Here is a 23,991-nt window from a genome sequence, read left to right as displayed (position 1 = left end):
GGTTATCAATATGGTGGCGAAATCTTTGCAGCAGGTTTCTCCGTCTGCTGTCATGTGGATTTGACCTCCTCAGCGCTACGCGCCGTTGTCATTCGCCGGGGATCGTTGGAAGGGTCGCTTTACACGTGATTGTTTAGATATTTGCACTGAGAAAACATGAATTACTCCACGAAGGTGGTGCAAGTGACGAACGTGTCTCCGAGCACAACGTCCGAGCAAATGCGAATGCTCTTCGGGTTCCTCGGAATCATCGAAGAGCTCAAGTTGTTTCCACCAGAGTGAGTTTAATATTGCTTGATATTTTATTTAATTTTTTTAATTGTATTTAATGTAATTTCGTGGTTAACGGACATTGTATTGGACCAGGCTGCGCTGTTTTGTTGTTGCGCTCTAGGATTGCGTAACTCTACCCCAACAACATACCCGTTATCGCCGGTGTTAGATGATGATGGGTTAGTGGTATAACATGGAGCGTGTTTTCTACCACCGCCTAATTAAAAACGCAATGCATATTTGGCCTCATTGACGTGCACCTATCGGGTACATTTGGATCTCCCTCTCTGCGTATCTGCTTGTTCGCCTTATCGGTTGCTTCAACGATATCCTCACGTTCAATCCGACTCTGACCTCAAGGCCTGACCGTCTCTAACAAGACTCAATGTATTTGATCGTTCCTTTAAATTCTTAATCAGAACATCAAATGTTCGTATTAAGAGTCATTCAATTCAAGTTCTCAGTGGAAATTACTGTTTAATTGCCAAGTAACTAAATTCCGACTACACGAATGGCCTTTTCAGTTGGGTTCATCTGAGAATAGCCGAGGTCTAGAGTGCATCTCTTCAGTTGTTTTCTTTATCATGGCTGAGACTACATGTTTCTGTAGTTGTGCCTGTTAACTATGCCTGCTTCATTAGATGGAGAAGAACTTTATTAAACCTCAAGAAGGGAAATTCCCTTCAAAAAACAGTCCAGCAGCAATGGAAATCAAAGGATAAGATAAGATACAATAAAGTAAATAATAAATAAATAAAATGAAATAATACAATACAATTCCCTTGTAGTAGGCGTCCCCTGACTGTTTGACTGGGGGGGGGGGGGTCCATTTGTAATATATGCATGCCAATGCCATGATGACAGAACCTTCTCAAATATAATATGACACAATGTGAACGATGAAAGCAGATACACTCCATAGGCACCCCAAATGTTTACCTACATTTTTGAAAATTAATGCAATTAATTAATCCAGGTAAACATAATCAATTAAAAGTAAATCCCTAAATTGGTGTGTGAAGTCAAGATCCATTTTATAATCTGGGAATTTAAGGATTCAAAGTATTTTCTTCCAGATGATCATATTTGTATCATCTGAATACATAACAACGTATACATATATCTATATTTCTCTCCACAGTGACTCTCCCATGCCGGTGACATCACGCGTCTGCTTCGTGAAGTTCCAGCAGCACGAGTCCGTGGGCGTGTCTCAGCACCTCACCAACACGGTGTTCGTGGACCGCGCTCTGATCGTGGTCCCCTTTGCAGAAGGTTGGTGGCCTCTTCATGTGCATGTGGGGCGTGGCCATGATTGGCTCAAAGGGCCGCTGTCTCTAGCCTGGGGGTGGGGGGTGGAGGGTGGGGGGGGGGGGGCACTTCATTGAAGCGTTTGAACCATCCCACCTGTCATCGTTTTAAGCCACCTGTTTCCCTTTACCTGGTGGGGATTACAATGAGAGCTGACCAAAGTAGTATCGGGAATGTCAGCCGTTTTTGCTACACATTCCCACTCGAGATAAGATCTTCATGATCCCATGCCTGAGGTGTTGAACGCAGATTTCTAAACTCAGGATTTTGGTATAATGTGTCCTACTGAAATAACACATCACCAGTCACAATATCCAGGACACCAAAGTGTTCTTTACCGTCTAGAATGTGATGTTTGCCGAGCCGCGTATGCTGCAGATAACAAGACAAATGCACCCAGAGCAGATGTGTGTTTACATGCTTAACCATGCATTTTATTTCTCCCCCCTCCCCTCCCCCCCTCCCCTCCCCTCTCCCCCCCCCCCCCCCCCCCGTTTTTGGACTCCCCTGTGATAAACTTCTCTCTGTTATTTGTTTGTGTGTGTGTGTGCGCGCACGTGTGTGTGTGTGTTACTTTTGTAGTGGAGAAGGCAAAAGCAACCCCCTCGTTGATGGCTGAAAGTGATCCTCTGCCCGCCAACAGGGGATTGTAGACAATTGCAAAAGGCCAGCGAGCATTCCAGACCCCCCCCACTCTCCCCCCTCCCTCTTTGTGTCTTCTATGCATTTTCTGACTTATCCCTCTCTCTCTCTCTCTCTTCTCTCACTCTCTTCTTTCTCTCTCTCTTCTCCCCCCCCCTCTCCTCTCCCCCTCTCTTTCTTGTGTTTATTTTTTCAAGGTGTTTTCGATTTTATGAACTAGGGTGGGTGTCGAAGAAAGAGTCTGTGAGCCATGGGTCAGTCCACGCAATCAAACAGAAAAACACTGACGCACTCCCAAAGCCAGTAACATTGAAGAGAGTGTTCGCTCAGGACACGCACACAAAACCGTCAAATATAGCAATGGTGGCGAATTGCAGTAATCCCGATAAGCTAACGAATTATGATTCAACTGATTACATAACTGATATAGTCAACTGAAATAGTAAACCATGTGAAAACGAATTGTATGCACCATCATGCAGACGACACTCACGGCTTAATGTCAGACGCTTGTGATGGCGCATAACATTGGGAATATTTAGCACGGAAAATGATACCCTAAACTTTCCAAATGTTCTGATTCGTCATAGATGCTTAGCTGACTTGACACGATGTTAGTGCAATTCTCTTAACCAGGTATTTTTGTTGTTGTGTTTTACAGTTCTTTTTCCTGGCTCAGTCAGTCGTGTTTACCAGAACCTGCTGAAATACCACCCAACAGTTTTGTCTCCTGCAACAAAATTCTCTCTCTCTCTCTCTCTCTCCCTCTCTCCCTCTCCCTTCTCTTGTTTTAAATGTTGTCATTGTTGTGTGTCTGTTATCAGGGTGTTTGTGTTCTCTGGGCACTGCAACTCTTGGGGGTTTTCAGGTTTGCTTGACTATGGTGATCCGCCTTACACCAATTCAGATTGTGAAATTGCAAAAAAAAAAACATGTACAATTGTGTCTGGAACGTTTGTGCAATCTGTCCACTCTTTTCAACTACACAAAGCTTAGTTAGGTGACGCAGCGACAGGTAAGGGGACTACAAGTCCTAGTAGACAGCAGACGCATCACCCAAAACACACTTTCCTTTAGTGTTAACTGCTGTGTCTTTTGATATCGAAGTTTTGGGTGAGTATGAACAGCCTGTCAAAGTGTTGTTGCCAAATCCCCTGAAACTCTCTTTTTTTTGTGTATCTCGATTTTTTTTGTCTCTGTGTGCTTTTAGTAGCGATGCCGCCCCCGTGAGTCGCTTGTTTCAGTAGACATCAGTATGAAAAGTGAGGGCACAACCAACTGGAGAGGCCACTGTGCCTGCTAACGTTTGGTTCATGACTTAAAAAACATGTTCAGGTGATATACCCTCAGCAGTGTTCAATTGGATTAGTGTGATAGTGTCCCAGCAATAGTTATGCTACTGCAATGATAAAAAAATATATATATACGGAAATTAAAAAGATTGTGAAGCCTGTATTGTTTTTCCTCCTCGAGATGTGGCTGAGTATTTGAGAGTGGATGCAGTCGTTGGCGTCCCCTGCGTAGTCTGACGCCCGTTTGGTTTCTGTCTAGGCTCTATCCCGGACGAGGCTAAAGCTTTGTCGCTGTTGGCGCCGGCAAACGCAGTAGCTGGAATCCTACCCGGAGGGGGTCTTCTTCCAACACCCAACCCGATGCCCAACCAGCATGTAAGACCCCCCAAGCCACCTCCATGCTTGGCCATTGCTTCATTCATTACAAACAAGTAGCGGTTGGTTTCATTGACTTAAAGTAAATACTTTGTTTTCTAATTCAAAAGCCCTTTAGTTGACGCGAGAACAAATAGATTTCACTAGTTTGATGAGCTATTTTTGCAATTGCACATTTAAATATGTTAGAATTTGGTGTTGCTCTCAGTTTTTTTCGTATATATGTGCCAGCTCAGTATATTGATGAAGTGTGTTCAACAGAAGGGATCCAACAACGTATGGAAGGAAACAAAGAAGAGTAAACAAGGATCTGACGTGTCTAACTGTCATTCTTTTCATTTGTTTTGTCCCAGATGGGAGGGAATCCTTTCGGCGGTCCGAACATGGATGCAATGGCTGCTTTTGGATTTCCTGGTCCCAACATGAATCCCCAGGTGAAGTGTTTCCAGAGAAAGCACAGGGCTCCTCCTGGGCACCTGAGATAATAACTTAGAATATCTTAACAAACTTCTTAACTCTACTTGTCGTCTCCCAATAGGCTGCCGACCAGCTTCTAAAGTTCATGACTGATCCTAAGTAAGTAATGCGCGGTTGGGTGAAATTATTCTAGTGATGATCACATCACACACACATGAATGCCTGAATTTTTCACTCGTGTCACCCGTGAGCTAATCAAACCTCAAAGTCTCTAACCATCTTTGAACTACAATCTTTCTACCAAAACGTGCATCGTCTGCATATGACTTTTACCTTCTCTGCACTGATCCCAATCTATGGTTGTCTAGACTCAATCCCATGGCAGTCAACATGAATATGAATGCCAACATGAAAGCCGAAGCAGCCAACAAAGAGATTGAGGAGGCTATGAAGCGAGTGAGGGAAGCCCAGTCCCTCATCTCCGCAGCCATCGAGCCGGGAAGTAAGTGGAACTGAACGTAGTCTCGACTGCAGTCTCTCGTCCAGTCGGTTCGGTGGTCTCTGCACCCCTCAGGCTGTTTAGCACTAGGGTAAAACATGTATGCGTGAATAAATGAATGAATGCGTAACCCGGTGTTGATAATGGTTCTGCTGCAGATAAGGAGAGCAAGAAGAAGCACTCGCGATCCCGCTCCAAGTCGAGGCGGAGGAGATCCAGATCGCGTTCACGGCACAGGTGAGTGTCTGTTATAGATCCACTTAAATGCAGACTCTCATGCGCGCCGGGTACTTGACTTGATTTGTTTGTGAAGACGTGGGAAGCGAGGTACTGGACTGCTACTCGATAACTGATCTAGATGTTGACGCTGGGCCTGTTTGTTCAGAGTTCCCCTAGACTCTGCATGGCCCTTACTCCCGCTGCCAAACCCTTTTATGTACGTCCTTTCACTTAAAAACAGAACTTAGCATTGTGTAGCTTCTTATCCTAGCTATCTTTGGGTTAGGGTTAGGGTTAGCCCTTTGGTAGTTGAGTCAGCTTAGCTCAGGAGGTAGAGCAGTTGTCTTGTAACCGAATGGTTGCTAGTTCAATCCCCAACTCCTCCTAGCTTGGGTTAGGGTTAGAAGTGTTGATGTGTCCCTGAGCAAGACACTTAACCCTAACCGCTCCTGACGAGCTGGCTGTCGCTTTGCGTGGTTGACTCTGCCGTCGGTGTGTCAATGTGTGTATTAAACGATGTAAGTCGCTTTGGATAAAAGCGTCTGCTAAATGCCCTAATTGTAAATCTTTGTTGTATTCGGGGAATGGGTTAACCTAACAATTGTTAATACTTGGCACTTGGATCTATGGACCCTTACTGTACTGACAGAGATGAACTTATTGTCAGTCGCTTTGGATAAAAGCGTTTGCTAAATGCCTTAAATGTAAAAGTAAATGTTTGACCAGCCAGAGCCAGCACCATTCTTAAGTTGCTCGTCTTGCAGGCGTTCCCGGAGCCGATCGAGGCGACGCTCCAACTCCAGGAGCAGGCGGCGCTCCAAGAGCCCCCGGCGTTCCCGGAGGTCCCACTCCCGAGAGCGAGGTCGAAGGTCACGCAGTAGATCCAGGTAGGACTCTACTCGATCATCGCTTTCGACCGCGCTCCCGCTCGTCATCAGATGTCCTGGGCCAATGAGACTGGAGCCGGACTTTACACTGAATCTCATTCGCAGAGACCGAAAGAAGGAGGAGTCAGCGCGGAGGAGATCGAAAACGCCGCCAAAGAGCTACAGCATGAGCAGGAGATCCCGCAGCGTGAGCACGCGGTGAGAACCGCTTTGGGTGTCGCCCCGATGGAGTCCTAGATCGCCTCTCTGCTCGTTTCATTGTCTGCTGTTATGACCCTCAAATCTAGGGGATGGACGGGGTCACATAAACTCTTACAGACTCTGGGTTTCACGAGTAAACACAAAAGGTTTATTGTAACGACTAAAGAATATCGAGCCCGAAAGAAGCTATACATCATCCTGTCGAGCCTGGGCCGAAATAGTTAACCTAACCGACTTACCTTAAACGGGTGATATCATGCTTTTCCGACTTTTCCCTTTGCTTTAGACTGTTATATGACATATGTATCCATGTTTGATGTCTGCTAAACTAGAAAATCCTAACCCTAACCCCGAAATGAACAGTGATATTTTATTATTCACACTAGTACCCCCAAATCCAATTATTAACCCTTAAAAAGTATGATATAGGATCATTATAACAAGAACAATCTTTCTGATTACGCTAAAGAATAACAAAGGGTAAGCCTAGCTCCCTAACTCAACAAAAAACGGAGACAATGGGGCACCAAATGAAAGGCCTTTTTGATTTCCGTATTCCAGGAGACGCAGGAAAAGCCGCAGCACCAGCCGGTCGCCAAAGAGGTCCCCTAAGAGAAGGGTCTCCCGGTCCCCGTCTCTGAGGAGGTGGGTCCCCCAAAGCAATCACTCGCCGCTGCACCCCTTCATCCGAGCCCTGTCCGTCTGTAGTCTGGGGGTTCGCTCAGCATCGTAACGCGCCTGTTTCACCCTCCCGTCAGACACAAGAAGGAGAAGAAGAAGGACAAGGAGCGAGACAGGGAGCGCCGGAGCGACAAAGACCGCCTCCGCGAGGAGCGCGAGCGATCAGCCAGTAAGAAGAAGAAGATGAAGGACAAGGACCGAGAGCGGGAACAGCGAGAGAGGAAGTCGGACGGAGAGAAAGGCGATGTAAAGGTAAAAAATTAAATCATCCAAATGTTTAGCCATTCCTCCGTTTTCTTTCATGTATTAACGCATTATCCCCCCCCCCCCAATCCCGCCCCAAAGTTGCAGATCACGAGGAACTACGACGAGGAGGAGCAAGGCTACGACAGCGACAAGGAGAGGAAGGGATCGGATGACTCCGGCATGTCGCCTCACTCGGTGGACGGCCGCAGCAACGGGCGCAAGCATGCCAAGGTCAACGGCGGCCTCCGCGCCGACGACATGGACGTCAGCGACTGAGTGGGAGCTTAGTTGGAAGTGCCTTAAGGCTGAGTTATAGTTCCACGTCGACGCAACGCAAGGGGGTTTACAGATTCATCACGTCCTTGCGGACCCTCCGTGCGTCCAGGGCCTGGCGTGCGCCCTCCCAAAAATTGTAACCTTGCGTCGTGGCGACGCAGCAGCGAGGGCTGTGATTGGTCCGCTCACTAAAACCCGACACAGAACCCAAAACAGGTTCACGTCTGCGTGGTCCTTCCGTTGCGTCGACGTGGAATCATAACTGAGCCTTTAGGGACTCGACACTGTGTTTTACCACCCCCCCCCCCCCATTTACGTTTGTTGTTGACACAGGTTATGTCATTGTGTTTTTGTTCCCTCCCACTCGTGAATTGAAGTCAAAACCTGAATTCTGCTTCGAGATGTGATCGGCGTCCCTCACACGACAGACTACTCTTCCGCCACTGGATAGAAACGAGATTGTCATTTCTATATACGGTTCAAACTGATGACGTTTTCAGAAGTAGCCCCCTTATTCTTTCTCCTCCTCTTCGGATATTATCTATAACTGCAGTCGCTATTTACGTTCTTTTTCTTGAGCTTGTGATTACGAGGTTTTCAGTTGTTGTGACATCCATGTTAAGTTGTGCAGAGCCTTTGTTTAGTGCTACTCCTTCTCCAGCATCTAATCACCATGTTGCTGCTTTGCTTGTTGAAGTTTGAACATGTTTTATCATTGGTTTTATATAAAAAGCCTTCCAAGGGAACCCACTGTTTTTGCTTTCTTTCAATTCCTCTGTAGAGGTTAGAAGGAGACTCTTTATAAAGCATGCAACAATTAACTTGATGTAGTCATTAGAAATAACTTGATGTGCTGGTGCTTTATTTAAAGGGATGTCAAGTTTATAAAGCTTTTTATATATTTGAGATGAGACATCTGAAAAGGTGAAACTATTTCCAGTCTTGACAATTGTGGTATCTTAAATTAATGCAATTAAATGAATTCTGGGGGAGCAGCCTTGACATTTTTAACGGCATGAAATGCTTTACAATATTTAAGTTTCTTTAGTAAGATAGCACATACTTCTAAAAACGTATTTATCCAGCAGGACAACATAGCCAGGGCATGCTTCAGATATCAGTGCAGTGCTATTACAACAGGTACTCTGTTATTGCATCTGGGTTTAACGCGCTCACAAACCCCGTTAATACGTTACAGCTCACACACACACACACACACACACGCACAACTGAACCCATACAAACACAGCGAGACAGCCAAGAGGTAACAGAAGCAAACCTGAAGATACAGGAGAGAGAACCCTGCGCTGGAAGAAAAGGCCTGGGTATTGAACTGTAAGAAGTCGTTTTATGCCAAACTTTAACCCCCACCCCTGATTTAAAAACATTCTGAAGTTCTGTAAATGTATTGCTACACAGTGTAGATCCTCGGAGTAAATTGTACAGTATATACAACACAAAAAATGTAAGCTTATCGGAGTATACTTTAACTGTAGGACTTGATGTAGTGTTTGAGTGAATCCTTCAAAAGGAAAACAGTGCACTTTCAGAGGAGCAGACCGAGACAAAATGAGAACGCTTCAAATGGGTCCTCTGAGCGCCAGAAATGGACCAGACCAATTCCATTTCTGAAACAAGGCCAGAGACCTCAAAGTGGGTCTTCTGTCACTGGAGAAGATAGCAGCACAGAGCAGTGGTAAAACTTGTTCGAACGGTGAACAGAAAAAAGTTAAATACAAGACTAGTGTGTGAAACGTCTAAAAACACGTCGCTTATGTGTACCTTTATGTTAAATCTACAACGGACAATAATAATGTGAAACTAAAATGAAAGATCCCTTTAAAACAAATCACAAAAAGATGAACCATCCCTCAATTCTTCTTCTGCTTCGAAAACAAAAATGTCAGTCGCTGGTCATCTCCCGTCATGGGGAGTTTGCATCTCGACCCCCCCTCGTTTCTTCCCCGCCAGGGGCCCTTGAGGTGCGGACAGAACGCAAGCACGATCAGAGATCGGGGAAGCGACTGGGATCTTCCTTGTATTCGGCGGGGATGGCGAAAATCGACGCCTCGAATTCACTGTAGCGGAACTCCTGGAAGGTGACGGTGGCGGTGATGGTGGGGAATACCGGAATGTCTGCAGGGGGAGAGAGGGAGAGAGAGAGAGAGAGAGAGAGAGAGAGAGAGAGTGTGGTCAGTCAGGAGAATAGCGACCGGTCGGCTGTGGTGAACTCTTCGGCCCAAACACCGCCACATACCCAGCTTGACCGGGAAGCCCGGCGGGAGTTTCATCTGGACGAACTCTCGGAGTTTGTTGAAGTGCTTGAACGGAGCCACGACCTCCAGGACATTCAGTAACCTGGATGAAAGTGAAAGTAAAAAAAAATATTAAAATGAAAGTGAAACTAAGAACATTCAATAAGGTTTCATCTAGGATCCATCCATCATAGTGATCCTGTCTCCTTCTTTACTGACTGCTTTGGGTATTCTGCGGCACAAACCATACTGTCTGATTCATTCCCACTAGACATTACACAGAGAGTAATTGAGGCTCCTGCTTTGCGTTAGAGAAACAGTAAAATATCTACCTGAAGCCACGTGTACCGTATCCCAGAGCTAAATTTCCTGACACGAGGTATTCATCTAGGGTGGCTGCCTTTCTTATTTTACCCACATATTTCAAATGCGGGGAGGCGCTCGTACGAGAAGATCCAGACAGCGAGACCAAGTACTTACGACTCGATGCCCAGTGGGAAATCCTGGCTCATGGCTACGGTCGCTTTGAAGTTCTTCTTGCTTTCCTTGCACACGAGTTCCCTCCCCAGGTGAGGGGGCCTGGGCACGGCACAGAGGAGGAGGAGGAAGGGGGGGTGTTTGCTTGGGTGGAATCTCATTTGTGGGGGAGAACATTGATAGTGCTACCCAGCGACCTAGCACGATGAGGGGTGGGCCGAACCCCATGTCGTGCTTTGAGGATAGCTACGTATAATGCAGTGAAATACGGTTGTGCCGCCCATCTATCCAGACGTCTATATATAAAAATAAAAAGAGCTTTGATCCCCGTCAGACGAACAGTCGATGTGAAACCCTCAGCAGGTTCAAACGTACTTTCCGTGCTCCGCCGTGATGTACTCCTCCCAGGAGATGGTGTTGGAGGACGGGGCGGTGAGAGACTGCCTCCTCATCGGCTGGTGACCCAGGAGAAATAAAACAGATGTTATTAACACACTAATGAAGACTTCATGAGAAAAGGGCATGCGTGTGTTATCCCTGCGTCTGTCTGTGTGTCTGGTGTTCCTGTGTGTGTCTGGTGTGCCTGTGTGTCTGGTGTGCCTGTGTGTCTGGGTGTGCGTGCCTGTGTCTGTTATAGCTGTGTGTGTGTCTGTTATGCCGGTGTGTGTATCTCCATCTGTCTGTGTCTGTTACGCCTTTGTCTGTTATGCCTGTGTGTCTGTGTGTCCGTGTGTGTCCGTGTGTGTGTGTGTGTGTCGCCTGTGTCCGTTTGTTACGCCTGTGTCTGAGTGTGTGTGTGTGTGTATGTGTGTATTTATGTGCATGCACTGACCTCGAAGCTCTGCTCGCTGATGTTGCCTCCCTTGCTCAGGCTCTCCATGATGGCCTTGTTCCTCAGGATGTCCTCCTCGCTCAGGTGCTCTCGCCGCTTCCTGGACTCCAGCACCAGGCCGTTCACCGCGTAGAAGTCCGCCAGGAAGTTCCCCACCTTCTCCTGGAGGTGGTAGAGAAGAGAGGACGGAAAACTGTTCAAACGCTAACATTCACCCATTCCCACCCTGACGGCGGAGTCAACCATTCAAGGCGACAGCCAGCTCGTCGGGAGCAGTCGGGGTGAGTCCCTTTGCTCAGGGACACTTTGACACTCAGCTAAGAGGAGCCGGGGTTCGAACCAGCAACCTTCTAGCTACCAGCCCACACACTGTCACTTGGACACAGATATTTGGGAGGTGGGTAGATGCATCCCTCTGTGATATGCTTGCTCTTTTGTCTTTTTAGATCCATTCCATCCGTTTAACCTTTAACATAACACGATAATAGCCAACTTATAATAGTATAAGATTAGCCGTTCAGTTAAAACAGTAAAAGGACCGTTATAGCATATAAGGGCGTTATGTAAATGCTGAAGTTGCCGTTGCAGTGTGTGACACATGCACTGTTGAGTTGAGTGCATTCGCCTTCAACCACCTAACAGTACAGGCCGTGTGAGTGTGAGCTGCTTACGGTCTTGTCCTCTCTGAAGAGCCAGCCGATCTGACTGCGGGAGAAGGTGATGGACTTGGTGGACAGCGTGGCGGAGTAGACGTCGCTGCTCATCAGGATGTCCACCTCCTCCTCCGTCTCCATCTCAGACTCCTGGGGGGGACAAGCGTGGTCAGTGTCGCCAACACGGTCTACAGAGCATTAGGTTCTGCGTGGGCCGATGGTTAGATCAAGGCACTAGGCCAGGGTTATGGGTTCAATCTACCACGTTCTCCCGTTTATTAGATCGTACGAGTGGCTTCTGCTCTCTTACAAACTACACTGTTCAATGAGTAGAAAAATATAAAAAAGCCAAGGAGACTAAACGCACACAAATGGACGTGCCAGAGTTAACTGTGTTAAGTAGAAGGGCAAGCGTGGGCAGGACAGAACAGAACAGGAGACAGCTGGGCAGGAGGGAGAGGAGAACCTGACAGGTAGAAGGGTTCCCAGGCAGAACACCGGAGTGGGGTACGGCAGAGGGTAGGTCAGAGAGATGGGGGCCAAGGACTGGGACATTAATACTGCTCTTTTAATTAGTGCAGCCTGCTACTGTCGAGTACTGCCACCCGTATGCTAATTCATAAGTCGTAAGGGCTCAGCGACCCAAGGTCTTGTTCAACACAGTGGCCGCATCCCACACAAACCTTAAGAGAACTTTAAAAGGCCTTTTGTACTTTCAAGGGGAGAGATGTTTTTTAACGGTGACGGCCAAATTCAAAGGAAAGGATAGATCAAGCGGCTCAAAGCGACGGACTGTGTTGTAATGTGCAGCTTGAAAAAAAAATAAAAATGTATGGTCGACTCGGTGGCGGGACTACAATGAAAGTCTACGACGACAGGGGGTCATCTTCTGGAGAGCGGCGCCAGTGGGTGGGCGGATCACGTCTCACCTCGTGGTGTATCCTTTGGTATACTTTGGCCTCGTTATCCAGCACTACAAAGGACTGCGCCGGTTCGGCGTCCCCGCTGAAGATGAAGCTGAGGTCCCCGCGCTGGCACTTCATGTCCGAGAAGTCTATGAGCGTGGTGTCGAGCCTGACGAATCGACAGGAGCGTGGAGAGACAGGCAGACACACACACACACGGAGCGATAAGGCGGCGATTTCTTTTTTTTGTTGCAGCGCATTATCAGAGACCCCGCGAGCAACAGCGTTGTGACGGGGGGGGGGGGGGGGGGGGCATTTTGTCTGCGACGCATCTTCAAAGCCTCACCTGATATTGTTCCCCTGCTTGTAGATCTTACAGGCGTCAGACGGGAGGATCCGGGACAACAGTGGGACTGTGGCGGGAACGCAAACATGGTTAGTGTCGTTTGGAGAAGTTCAAGGAGAAGTGAGAAGTTCATGTTTGCTGCACTCATGGTTTTTGATAAAGCGCCAAAGGCCATGTGACACAGTGGAGCACTGCATCAGCCTAGCCGATACACCTCCAGGTATTTCGGGGACATTTCCAACTAGAATTAACACTTCTGCGAGGTTGCAGTTTGTTTTTTCTTGCACCGTTCAGCAACAAAGGATTTACCCCAACTCTGGAAGTCCCAATGCAGCTCCAAGTAGAAGTCCCCGAGCTGTGAAATAGCAATTAAGAAAAGCGTCAAGACACATCACAACCCGACGGATGAAACCCACACCGACTCATTTGGATTGGAAATTGACTTCCAGTAACAAATCCTACGAGGTCATCCTTGCAAAAAATCCTGTGTCATTTCTACAGCTTACAGTTCACTCCACTCTTTTACACGTCTAAAAAAGGGCTGAGGGGAATTTAAACAAGAAGCGACAGATTTATTAATGGGCAGGGTCAAAGATCCCGATTAATTTACGGTGAAGAATACGAGGCTTACCTCCCGCAGAGCGTTCAGTAGTTTGGGCCTCTTGTCCTCTACGCTCTCTCTGGACTGCTGCTTTAACTTCCGCAGTATGGCCGTGACTGAAGAGGAGGGAGGGGGAAGGGGGGGGGGCAGAGGGATACAATTTAAATGGAAATCTCACTTCACACACACACACGCACACACACACTATCCAAACACGACAGTCTAACGATCCACTATTCACACGTCCTCTGCTCCCTGCGGAGTATTAATGCCCCGCCGAGAGTCAAGCGTTCAAAGCTACGGCGCGGCTACGATGAGCAGCAGCAGCAGCAGCAGCAGCAGCAGCATCGTCGTGCCCGTTTGCCCATAACGAACGACACCCTGTGGCTTCTGACCACAGGGAGGCGTAGTGCCCTAATAGCCCGGGTTATGAAGAAGCGCTGACGGAGAAGGAGCTCCCGGCAGGGGGTGGGCGGGCGGGGGTGGGGGGTGATGAGGCGCCGACGTGGAGGTCTGAGAGCAGCCCATCTGTGTGTCTACACAGGGTTTCGTCTGGGTGTTTTGTCATCTTGTCTTTGTGTAACCTTGCTTGGAGTTATTGGCTGTGTCTGACCTCTTCTTGCCCTTCCTGCCACGCCATCAAATGCCTCCTCTCTCTCTCTCTTCTTCCCCCCCCCCCCCCCCCACCCCCACCGCTTCAGAGTGTCGTGACCTTCCCCATCGCTTGAGTCCCAGTCCAGAGACTGTCTGACTGCCCGATCCGGCAGAGCGCGTGGACGTGCATACTAACGTATTATTTACCTCACGGGCGCTACGGGCCCTTCCAGAAACGACGCGTGTCCCCTGTAGCAATTAGTCCACCTCATGTCAAGACTAGACTAGCATGTGAGCACTCGATCCGCAATCTCCATCGCTCACATGAGGATCACGATGTGGCCCAGTGTTTTGCAGGGTTTATCACCTGTCGTTTGTCACATTGCATCAGCCGTCACTCAGTTTTAAACCCAGTAGCATCGTAAAAGCAGGTCGGGAAGACGGCAGTGAACTCAGGGCAGTTCCAGCCCGTCTGTCAGACGCTCGCATCATATAAGCATGCTTTATCACACACACACACAATGAATATATGACTATGAAAACAAATCCCTCTAGCACTGTGTGGCAGGATAGGCCTTAAGGTTAGGAACGATGCAACGAAAGGAAAAACACAGCCTTGGAATACAACCCAATTCCCTGAGAAAACCAGTCATCAATAACCTGTCCGTGAGTAACATGCACTCGTTTGCTAAAAGGGTTTCATAGCCTTTGTCCAAGATCCAACATAAATCATGAGGATCTAACATGAGAAGTCACTGAAATGCACTAGTGGTCGACTCAATAAAGGCTTAAAAGGTGGGGATGAACCAAAAGCGAAGCGAATATTCTACTCGCGTTACTTGGGTAGGGTTGCTTGTGGGAAGCATAATCCTTTCTCACGCGAGTGATTCAGTATCAAGTGAAATTCATCGAGAATTTCCAATATTGCAACCTGCGAATGCCGAATTTGCATTGTTCACAGGAGCAGAAAGATGCAAATGTGAGTAGCGTAAACCAGGTCGTTTGAGGCCATTCAAGCAATCCACTGATAATTTGCGTCTTTGCATTGAGTTTCTATGTATTCGCACCCGCGCCTGCGCTCTTGGTGTCTGAACACACGGTAGGAACAGACTATGGGTTGAAGAAGAGAACGTTTAATGGCTTACTCAATTGCCGGTCACCGAAGCTGATGGCCTCAGCCAGAGGGCTCCAGCCCTGGGCGTTCTTTATCTTCACCGGGGCGTTGTGTGCCAGCAGTAAAAGGGCACATTCTGGGAAATAAACACAACAGTTAAACAGAGAAACTCCATTTTGTTGCATTTTCTGTTGAACTTATGTCCTTTGGAAATTGGAAATCTGAAATCTGTCATGCATGGTATTAATTGAAATCTAAATGGAAATTATAAATGTACATTTACGTCATCTCTCATTCATTCTGCTCCAGTTACAACATTTGACACTTTTCATAGATTAAATAAAATGATGTAGTTCATACAGCAAGTCGAATCAGATAAGGCGTTTTGGGGCAAATTACTTTTGCAACTGGAAATGTTCAACCTTATAGCAAACTCGGATGGATTACTTTACTACTTTACAATCACACCATCCGAAAATACACTATCGCTATGAGTGTAATCAATATTAGCAGACTTGTATCCGTCAAAATGCTGACACCTTTTCTGAATGTTAACCCAGAGGTCACAACGGACAAGTGCAACCGAAGCACATTGAGACTATTCCCATAGGGAGTACTGATGGCCAAGCGCTGGGATTCGATTGTTCCATTTGGGTCCCAGTCAGAGATATGCATATACAAAAGACGCATCAATAATTTCGAAAATAAAGAACATAACATGGCTTATTTTATGGAATCCAACACAAATTCAAACATGATCACCCATGAATACATGAACCACCCAAACGACAACTAATTGCATCGAACTTTACCTTTGTGACCCAACATCACAGCCAGGTGAAGAGGTGTATTTCCTAAACAGCGAAAATAAAGCACACAATTCAAAACAAAGACACACAATTCAGTCCAAGTGCCAACATTACATCACTTTGCATATTCATCCACCACACACACACTAGACTCACCGTGCACATCCTTCTGAGAGATGCTGTGCACTCTGATGAGGGAGGAGAGACGCCTCACATCCGCCTTGAACACGCACTCGTGCACGGGAAGCTCCAGCCCCTCCAGGATGATGGGGTTCTTGTTGTCGTCCACCAGAGCATGGCCGATGGACGTGTGAGCGTTCAGGTTGTTGGCGTTGATGTTGGACAGCTGTTGCTGGGAGGGTACTGACTGCTGCTGCTGGAAAGCCTTGTTGGTCTTGAGGGGGTTGCTGTCCATGTTGTTGACGGTGGTCCCGTCACCATGGGAGGACTCGTCGTAGGTGTCCATGATGTCGTCATTCTTGTTGGGTTTGTTGTGGTCTTTCCTCAAGGTGCGGATCTTCTCCCCTGTCATCACTGGACTGCTACAGCCGAAGCGATTTCTTAATACGTGAGGCGGGCTGGAGGAGTGATTGCATTAATTTGCAAAGCTACTGCAAATTAATGTATGCAGACATGTAACAATAGCTAACAAAACGGCGATTAGAGTCGTAGTTTCACCGGCGCTATCGGATCCACCTGCTGTGGAGCTCGCAGTGTAGCGGCAGCGGCTAACGCTAGCTTGTATTAGCTTATTTAACAATATTACGGTCGACCACGGAACAATGGGCTTACCTCAACAACAATAAAGCATGCCCACTGTAGAAACACGTCACTTAATTTGAAACCGAAACCGCTACATCGTTTTCACTGACATGTTATTGGCGGACCCACGATCCAAAATGTCACCGATTCCTGCGCTTTGCAGCAAATTCCAATGAACTGGATGATAGTGGCGCCTGGTCACTACACACCGACGCAGATACCGCGAGACTTGGGGCACCCTCCGCGCGATTCTCGCAGCGCACCTTTTGGTCCGTTGGTTGTTGAAATCAGAATCAGACAGACACACACATCTACATTACATCTTATTGTAATAACAGTTTTAAAAGTATTTTATATTAAGTACACAAGAGTATAAATAAATAGGATTGGTTCCTCAATAGCCACATAGCAGTAACAATACAAGATAAATTATATAAAGATAAGTACAAATAAAGATAATAAAAAGCTCTTCACAATTAATGTTTGAAGCAAAAATGTGCAGAAACAAAGTCCGTCAGTGTGTATACTGCATTTACTACTGCAAACACAAATACATGTTAAATGGAGAGTCGCAGTCATGATCATCATTAGATTTCTAAACACAGGTTCGGATGTCTTACGCTATGCACATATTTGGGCTGTTGGCATCCTGAAATGTAGGATTTAATTGTTTATGTGAATTGTATCAAGGAGAAGTGAAGTTTTAGCATCAAGCGAACCACTCCTTCTATCCATGCGCATCTCTGCTTATCACTCAGCTCGTATTTGTACTTATCTTTATTTATTTAATCTTGTATTGTTGCTGCTATGTCACTGTTGAGGAACAAAGCTTAAGAATTTTACTTTTGTGTACTACAATAAGATGTAATAAAAGTAATTCCGATTCAGCTCTGTACCGCTCTGTGATGCTTTGTCTACGTCACAAACCCGCGACGATTTGTCTTCCTCGCAGCAACCGCTGCGTTGCTATCTTGAAAGCTAACTTTTTTTTTCGAAAGGATGGCTCCCAAAAAGGCGAAAAAGGTTATAAACCAAGACGAGCTTCGACGTTTAATGCGAGAGAAACAACGTCAGTCAACGGATAAGAAGAGAGTGGAGTCTCCGTACGCCAAATACAACAGCCTGGGCCACCTCAGCTGCGTTCTGTGCAACGCGCCCGTCAAGTCCGAACTGTTGTGGCAAACTCACGTTCTTGGAAAGCAACACAAAGAAAAGGTGTCCGAGTTGAAGGCTTCCGCACACACACAACCACAACAAAATCCGCTCCTGAAGAGGAAGACCCAGGAGCCCGATGACAGCGGGAGGAAGGCGAAATCCACGAGAGGCGAATCCTCTTCTTCAGGGATATCTGATGATGTCTTCAAGAAGCCCCATCCGAAGTTACCCACTCCGGCTCAGAGATCAGCCGGGTTGAGTCTCCTGGCTGGGGTCTACGATGAGGATGAGGAGGAGGAAATGGAGGAGGGAGGAACCAGCGCAGAAGATAAGACGAGTGGTACCCCAAACCAAGGCGATTCAACAGCCCCCGCAGGACTCCCAGACGACTTCTTTGACAGTTCTCTCCCCACGACCCCCACTGTGTCCCACTCTGGCTCCATCATGAAGGCGGACGAGCAGGAGAAGAGCGTCGAGAAGAAGGGTAACAGCGCCGAGTCGCTGCCCGAGGGCTTCTTCGACGATCCGGTGAGAGACGCGAAGGTGAGGAACGTGGAAGCGCCCAAAGATCTGATGGACAAGGAGTGGGACGAGTTCCAGAAGGAGATCCGCCAGGTGAACACCAAGTCTGACGCCATCGTGGCTGAAGACGATGAGGAGGGTCGCATAGAGCGTCAGATCGAGGAGATCGACGAGCAGATCGAGTGCTACAGGAGGGTGGAGGTGTTGAGAGACAGGCGGGATGTTGTGAAGAATAAGTCTGTCCAAGAGAGCAACGATGACAAGGAAGCGAATGATATGGACATTGAAGAAGAGGACGAGGAGGAATTACTTCGCCTGTTGGCTCGTGACTGGAGGGCGAAAGGTGCCATGGCATAGGGCATATTTGACTTTGCAATGTGTTCATGAAGCCATAAGTTTGGACATTGAAAATCACTGTACCATGTTGTCAGGTATCCATTCTACGTGGAGTTGTTTATTACCAGAGAAGTTCAAAGTGTTCCTTTTTGTAAATACCTTTGCCAGCAGTAAAATTAAAAGGATTTGTGTTACCTTTACATTGAAGTCGTTACACCCATTCACATTTTCACAACCAGACATTTTTAATTGTTTATTTATTATATTCACAAAAATCCCACATTGAAACTATCTCCAATAGCAGTTAAGCAGAAGAATTAAAATCAGACATGGTAAAATATAGCATTCAAATCATTGTCCTGCGAAAACAAAGCCAAACTATGTTAAAGTGATACTTATTTTATCAGGTCACAGAATACTTTTTTTAATTTACAATCTTCTGATTTGGACCCCGAAATCGGTTAATCTCGCGTAAAAACAAATTATACAATTTTTACAATTCCACGCTGTGCAATAAATAATTGTTTACAATGCTGCAGCAATATGACAACGCGTTCCAGCGATTACACAAGGCCCACAGAGATGGACTGATGAATCTCTAGTAGAGATCAGTGCTTCTAATACTACCTTTTCACCAGTAATGAGTAGGCTTTATCTTAAATACACTAATGCAAAATTTGCAGACAAGGCAGGGGTAAATCATATTTTTGTTATTGCCAACATTCCCAAATCGAATGAACAAAAGATTACGGTAATATCTGCTCACAAGTATTGAGATTCTTTTTTGAGGATGAAAAACTGTCAGTGTTGGTCATTTCGGCTATATAAAACAAGATCTTTGTCCTTTTAAAAGCAAGCACAACATACGCCTATCTGTACACTTTTTTGTTATTGCTACATATGACTTGTTGAGTTACCCCCTCAAAAGTAATACCAAAGCGAGTAGCCATTCCAAACCTAAAAACCACCTAAACTAGAAAAGAACCGCTGAGGCTATCGGCAAGATGCAAAGATAAGGATACAAATAATACATTCTGATGGAAGAAACTGGAAAATAGAAACCAATGGGTATGACTAACTGGTTCAGTGGGTTAGGTAGGTGAGCTGAAAGAAAATAACATGAGGAATGATTGACATTTCTATATTTAGTTTGTTATGATGGTGAAAGAAGGTTGCACACTGGTGCTTTCGACGGGTCAAGTGAATAGACAGTGAGGGGTGGGGTCGCGTTTCACTGACCAGCTCAGTCCTAACGCCTTAACAGACACCGTCGAGCACCATTTAAATGTTACAAGACAATGTAGGAATGAGAAGTGACCCCCCCCCCCCCCCCCCCGAAAATGAATGAGTAAAACAATACTATAGTATTCTAGATAAGCGCAAAGAAATATGGGGGAAAAAATAAAATAACATTGAAAAAATAAAATAACATTGAAACGTGTACATTTTTGCAGATTCCCGGGAAACATTAGCTCCCGTCGGTGTGGGGGTCAGGGGGTTTAATGTGAATTAAGGTGAGTAGGGGATGGACATGCGAGAGTCACTGTTTCACAATCAGTAAAGAGAAAAAGGTTGTTCATAGTCCATCAAAGAGCAGCTTTCTCAGACGTGGGGATGGGACCCTACTGCATACCGACCCTTCATCCAACCACCCTCCACCCTATCCCCCCGTCCGGTTCCCATACTGTTCACCGCATCTCCACCACGACTTGGCTCACAAACCTGTGGCCGACCTCAGCTCGGCCAGGGAGTACCTGCGGTCCCCGTCGGTGTCAAAGCATTTGGTGGTCCGGCTGTTTGGGAAGGTGGCTCCAAAGAGGTTCCTCAGCTCTCGGTACGAGAATCCAGCCGAGCGGCGTCGCTGGTCCAGGCTTCTGAAGACCGTCTGCAGATCTGTTGGGGAATTATTTATTATTGTTATGCTATTTCAAAATGTGGACGTATATATTTACATTGACATTTAGGAGATGCTTTTATCCAAAGCAACTTAGCACCAAGCACTAACAATCCCTAGGTTAACCCATTCCCCGTATACAACAAAGATAGCTAGGATAAGATGCTACACAAATGCCAAGTACTATTTTGTGTTAAGGGTTTGGGTAAGAGGGGTGTGGCCATATTTGCACACAAGCTTTATGAACTAAAACGTTTCAAGAACAGAATGGCCTTTGGTTCAATACAGACAACACACTAAAGAGTACGCTAGCAAAAGAGAGGGGAAGAGTGTGACCTTGAAATGAGTGGACAGAAGGAAGATCGATGATCTTGGGGCATTCGGTCTTTGAGCTTCTCCGGGAGCGCTTACGGGACAGGAACTGAGGAAGACTGGTCGTCTGCTCCCCTGACGCTAATGGGGCTTGGCTCGGCTCTGATGGAGAGGGATGAAGTAAATGTACACTTCAAAGTAAAGGTATAACAGGTAAAAAGTAATAACAAAAAAATATTAATAAAAACATCTATATATATATATATCTCCTCTGATTCTTATGGATATGGATATGAATATATACACACCATGTACATTCTCTGCATGGGAAGCATCAGGATCTTCTTTGCTGTGTGTCACCTCTGCCACTATCTCGGGGTCCTTTGTCAAAAAAAAGACATAATTATTAATAATAACAACAACAACAACAACAACAACACCACAATGAGAAACGAGTGAGAAGACAGTGGGTCCGAGCCTTAAGACACAAATGCAAGTCAAAGCATCCCAAGGCAGTCCAACCCTTTCCAACTCTAGTTCAAAAAAAGGTACATCTGTGGACTTGACTCACGCCTGGCGCCGGAGCCAGTCCCCCCCGCTCCAGAGAGGACACCCTCTGGGACAGGTCGGTGGTGGTGGACACCAGGCCGTGGATCTGCTCCTGGGTCAGGGTCCGCTGGAGCGCCTGGGTCCTGTTGGTCTCCTCCACTGTTTTCCTCAGCTCTGTGATGTCCTGTGCAAACACAACCATGTGATCAAAGATTAGAAGAGAAGCACAGAATGACTTAATCAAGGTTTGCCTCGGCTGGGAAACATTTTGCGGGGGTTCAGTTGGATATATTTAAAGCTAAGGGTTGAATATTTATGGTTTTAAATACCAGATATGAAAATGCAGTTACTGGGGGGTTCCGAAACGGTTTATATCCATTGTACATTTGTATTTTACTTGTATGTTGCAATCAGGGCATCAATGAAAAGGAGAGACTGCTCTCAATGGCCTTCCCGGAATAAATAAAGGTTAAATAAATACAATTTGATAGCGGACCAAAAATAAATAAAAAGTCACAGAGACTTAAATAATTCCGGGTATTTCTGGTAGTTTGTTTTCATGGTTTCAGCCGAGTGGAAGAGGCTTGATCTTCCTCAGAAGTACTCGCAGAGGTTCCTGCTCTTATTTCACAACCAAAACATCTTGAAATGTTGGAGACATGTGACCTAGTTTTTCTTGGCAAACAAAAAACCCAGGTTCTTAAAATAGAGATTGGCACTCGTTTCATGCAATATGGATGAAAGTAAATCTGGGGATAAAAAACAAGACAGAACTCTTTGAACCCACTGAGTATTTCAATGCGAGCTAGATGAGAACGGTAAAAACTCAAAAACTAAGAGTGACTAAACTGGTAGAATCAATCAGTGGTTTATCTCTCCGTTTTGGAGCCAAGGTGCAATGCATCCAATCCAATGCACGTTTTCCTACCAGTTCGTCAAGAGTTGATTGCCCTAATTTCTTGATAAGCAAAGAACCAAAGTACACACAGAAATACCGTCCTATAGTAATGCAGAGTCAGGGATACAAGATTGTGTTGTCCCCTTCGTTAGGCATGTCAAGACATGAAAATGATCGTCAGTGTACAAACAAAAAAATATGACGGATGGTGCAACGAAGCTCCACAAATTAACACCAAGGATATAAATGTATATTAGGGTCATATACCAGGGGAGTGATACATTGCCGTACCATTGACTTGGTTATCTGATGTTAGTGAAGAAGGTTACAAATAGTTGCATAGAAACCCTGTTCTCAGTATGGGCCATGAGTCAATCCCTTAGTATATCAGTTTAGTTCTCTCAAGGTGCGTTCACACCAAAAGCGAACGCGCAAATGAACAAATTTGCATCGTTGAAAAAAAAGGATGCATGTTTACCATTGCCTTCTTCGTCTCATCAGCCTCCTTCTTCTGACCCTCCAGAGCGGTTTGCATCGTCTTCACATCGTGCTGCACGCTCGTCAGTGTGCTGCCAATGGTAGCGACACTCTGGAGACCACACATGAAAACAAAAAATCATGCCGTCAGGATTCTGAACTGTCCACTGACGTCAGCTGTGTCACACTGCATTCCTAATTATGTCTTAATCGGTCCGTGAATAGCACCAGTACAAAATAAATATTGAATACACACACACTCTCAGGCACTTCAGCGTGGAATGAGTTTCAGAATCGATGAAGCAGTGCGAGGTTGTCTCACTAAGTGAATATCAGACAATGGGGACGGATTCGGTGTTTGTTGAAGTGTTTCAGGAAGTTGTTCCTGTTTTATGTCTTGTGTTTTAAACCAATGTGTTTCAGTGTACTCTTGTGTTATAAATGATAGCGCATTGATTCCTTAGTTCTTTTTCAGTTCTGCTATGCCGGTGCGCATACATTTGAATAATTACCCCTTCCACCATTGAATGTTGCTGTGATCCTATTGATGCCTACCTTCTGGAGCTCCTCCACTGTAGTTGGAAGGTTGATTAGATCTGAGGCCGATTTAATGTTGGCCTTCAAGTGGTTGACTGCAGTGTCCAGTAAACTGATCTGGAGATAAATAATACATCAGGGGGAATAAACAAACAATAACACAGTCAGTTAGAAAGATCACACACTTGCTGGACCACAAAGGTACTCCCCCCCCCCCCCCCACATCATCTTTCAACTTGAGGCCTTCATTAGAAACATCCACCACATGCTGAAGTTTACCTTTCTGTTCATCTCTGTCAGGTTTGACCACAGTTTGGCCAAACCCCTGTCTCCGCTTTCTATCTCTTCAAGCCTCCTTTGCTTTGTTTTCAGATCCTCGCTCAATTTTGGTATGTCATGTGAAGACGTTTTCTGGCTGGATTCCACTGGAATCACATCATATAATATATTTAAAAACAGCAGTATGAAACCTATGTTCAACCATGTATAACTGCATATCCAGGGCCATAAACATCAGCATCGAAAAGTGTAATTTGATGCAAGTTATAAAGTAAGAGTCTCTTACTAATATGCAGTTTTTCTTTCAGAGAGTCCAGATCTTGTTTCAGTGCAATCTGCATCCATATGAGCCCAGCACAGGCCAT

At 46.1% G+C, this 23,991-nt stretch overlaps 4 protein-coding genes across 8 annotated transcripts in view; 2 read left to right on the top strand and 2 right to left on the bottom strand.

The window, feature by feature from the left end:
• The first annotated feature begins 3 nt into the window (after positions 1–3).
• On the top strand, positions 4–8,028 carry LOC130388037 (serine/arginine-rich splicing factor 11-like). 3 transcript variants are annotated; one of them, XM_056597346.1, is made up of 12 exons: positions 4–278; positions 1,415–1,548; positions 3,778–3,893; positions 4,247–4,327; positions 4,432–4,469; positions 4,679–4,812; positions 4,968–5,046; positions 5,793–5,915; positions 6,021–6,113; positions 6,678–6,761; positions 6,875–7,049; positions 7,143–8,028. In XM_056597346.1, exons 1-12 carry the CDS (start codon positions 157–159, stop codon positions 7,317–7,319), a joined length of 1,356 nt encoding a protein of 451 aa, XP_056453321.1. In that variant the 5' UTR covers positions 4–156; the 3' UTR covers positions 7,320–8,028. The 3 variants fall into 3 exon arrangements, with proteins under 3 accessions (XP_056453321.1, XP_056453322.1, XP_056453323.1); XM_056597347.1 differs by lacking the exon at positions 4–278 and adding an exon at positions 2,424–3,488 and having other exon boundaries at positions 1,481–1,548; XM_056597348.1 differs by lacking the exon at positions 4–278 and adding an exon at positions 2,424–3,561 and having other exon boundaries at positions 1,482–1,548.
• On the bottom strand, positions 7,731–17,046 carry LOC130388036 (ankyrin repeat domain-containing protein 13C-like). Of its 3 annotated transcripts, none has more exons than XM_056597345.1 (14): positions 16,698–17,046; positions 16,062–16,447; positions 15,909–15,950; positions 15,128–15,232; positions 13,419–13,504; positions 13,097–13,142; positions 12,788–12,854; positions 12,466–12,610; positions 11,555–11,686; positions 10,884–11,045; positions 10,427–10,506; positions 10,055–10,153; positions 9,577–9,677; positions 7,731–9,455 (listed from the first exon to the last, which is right to left on the bottom strand). In XM_056597345.1, the coding sequence occupies exons 2-14, from the start codon at positions 16,435–16,437 to the stop codon at positions 9,325–9,327; spliced, it is 1,572 nt and encodes a 523-aa protein (XP_056453320.1). In that variant the 5' UTR covers positions 16,438–16,447; positions 16,698–17,046; the 3' UTR covers positions 7,731–9,324. The 3 variants fall into 3 exon arrangements, with proteins under 3 accessions (XP_056453320.1, XP_056453319.1, XP_056453318.1); XM_056597344.1 differs by having other exon boundaries at positions 16,062–16,483; positions 16,698–17,045; XM_056597343.1 differs by having other exon boundaries at positions 7,732–9,455; positions 16,062–17,044.
• Positions 17,047–17,567: 521 nt separating this feature from the next.
• Positions 17,568–18,926, top strand: znf830 (zinc finger protein 830). The gene has a single exon (XM_056597350.1). It carries the CDS (start codon positions 17,667–17,669, stop codon positions 18,699–18,701), a length of 1,035 nt encoding a protein of 344 aa, XP_056453325.1. The 5' UTR covers positions 17,568–17,666; the 3' UTR covers positions 18,702–18,926.
• Positions 18,797–23,991, bottom strand: part of efcab14 (EF-hand calcium binding domain 14) — a 6,158-nt gene continuing 963 nt past the window's right edge. The window contains exons 2-9 of the mRNA XM_056597349.1: positions 23,913–23,991; positions 23,627–23,772; positions 23,366–23,464; positions 22,812–22,922; positions 21,458–21,619; positions 21,195–21,267; positions 20,911–21,048; positions 18,797–20,573 (exon numbers count right to left, since the gene is read on the bottom strand). The exon at positions 23,913–23,991 is cut by the window's right edge and continues 70 nt beyond it. Coding sequence (XP_056453324.1) covers positions 20,395–20,573; positions 20,911–21,048; positions 21,195–21,267; positions 21,458–21,619; positions 22,812–22,922; positions 23,366–23,464; positions 23,627–23,772; positions 23,913–23,991 — 987 coding nt within the window. The 3' untranslated portion in view covers positions 18,797–20,394. The remainder of the gene's footprint in view (positions 20,574–20,910; positions 21,049–21,194; positions 21,268–21,457; positions 21,620–22,811; positions 22,923–23,365; positions 23,465–23,626; positions 23,773–23,912) is intronic.

This window comes from Gadus chalcogrammus, chromosome 8 (assembly GCF_026213295.1).
Source record: "Gadus chalcogrammus isolate NIFS_2021 chromosome 8, NIFS_Gcha_1.0, whole genome shotgun sequence".
NCBI classification, from domain to species: Eukaryota; Metazoa; Chordata; class Actinopteri; order Gadiformes; family Gadidae; genus Gadus; species Gadus chalcogrammus.
Note: the sequence above shows the minus strand (reverse complement) of the source record. Positions and strands in the feature narration are given on the sequence as shown.

What these genes read in the sequence shown, in the direction of transcription:
- LOC130388036 (XM_056597345.1), bottom strand. Translation starts at nt 16,437, where the DNA reads ATGACAGGGGAGAAGATCCGCACCTTGAGGAAAGACCACAACAAACCC. An exon ending in TCTTCAGAGAGGACAAGACC is followed by an intron (nt 11,046 to 11,554) that starts GTAAGCAGCTCA and finishes TACCACCTCCAG; the next exon opens with GAGAAGGTGGGGAACTTCCT. An exon ending in GGGCTTCCCGGTCAAGCTGG is followed by an intron (nt 9,456 to 9,576) that starts GTATGTGGCGGT and finishes CTCCCCCTGCAG; the next exon opens with ACATTCCGGTATTCCCCACC.
- znf830 (XM_056597350.1), top strand. Translation starts at nt 17,667, where the DNA reads ATGGCTCCCAAAAAGGCGAAAAAGGTTATAAACCAAGACGAGCTTCGA.
- LOC130388037 (XM_056597346.1), top strand. Translation starts at nt 157, where the DNA reads ATGAATTACTCCACGAAGGTGGTGCAAGTGACGAACGTGTCTCCGAGC. An exon ending in CGTGGTCCCCTTTGCAGAAG is followed by an intron (nt 1,549 to 3,777) that starts GTTGGTGGCCTC and finishes GTTTCTGTCTAG; the next exon opens with GCTCTATCCCGGACGAGGCT. An exon ending in CGGTCCCCGTCTCTGAGGAG is followed by an intron (nt 6,762 to 6,874) that starts GTGGGTCCCCCA and finishes CCCTCCCGTCAG; the next exon opens with ACACAAGAAGGAGAAGAAGA.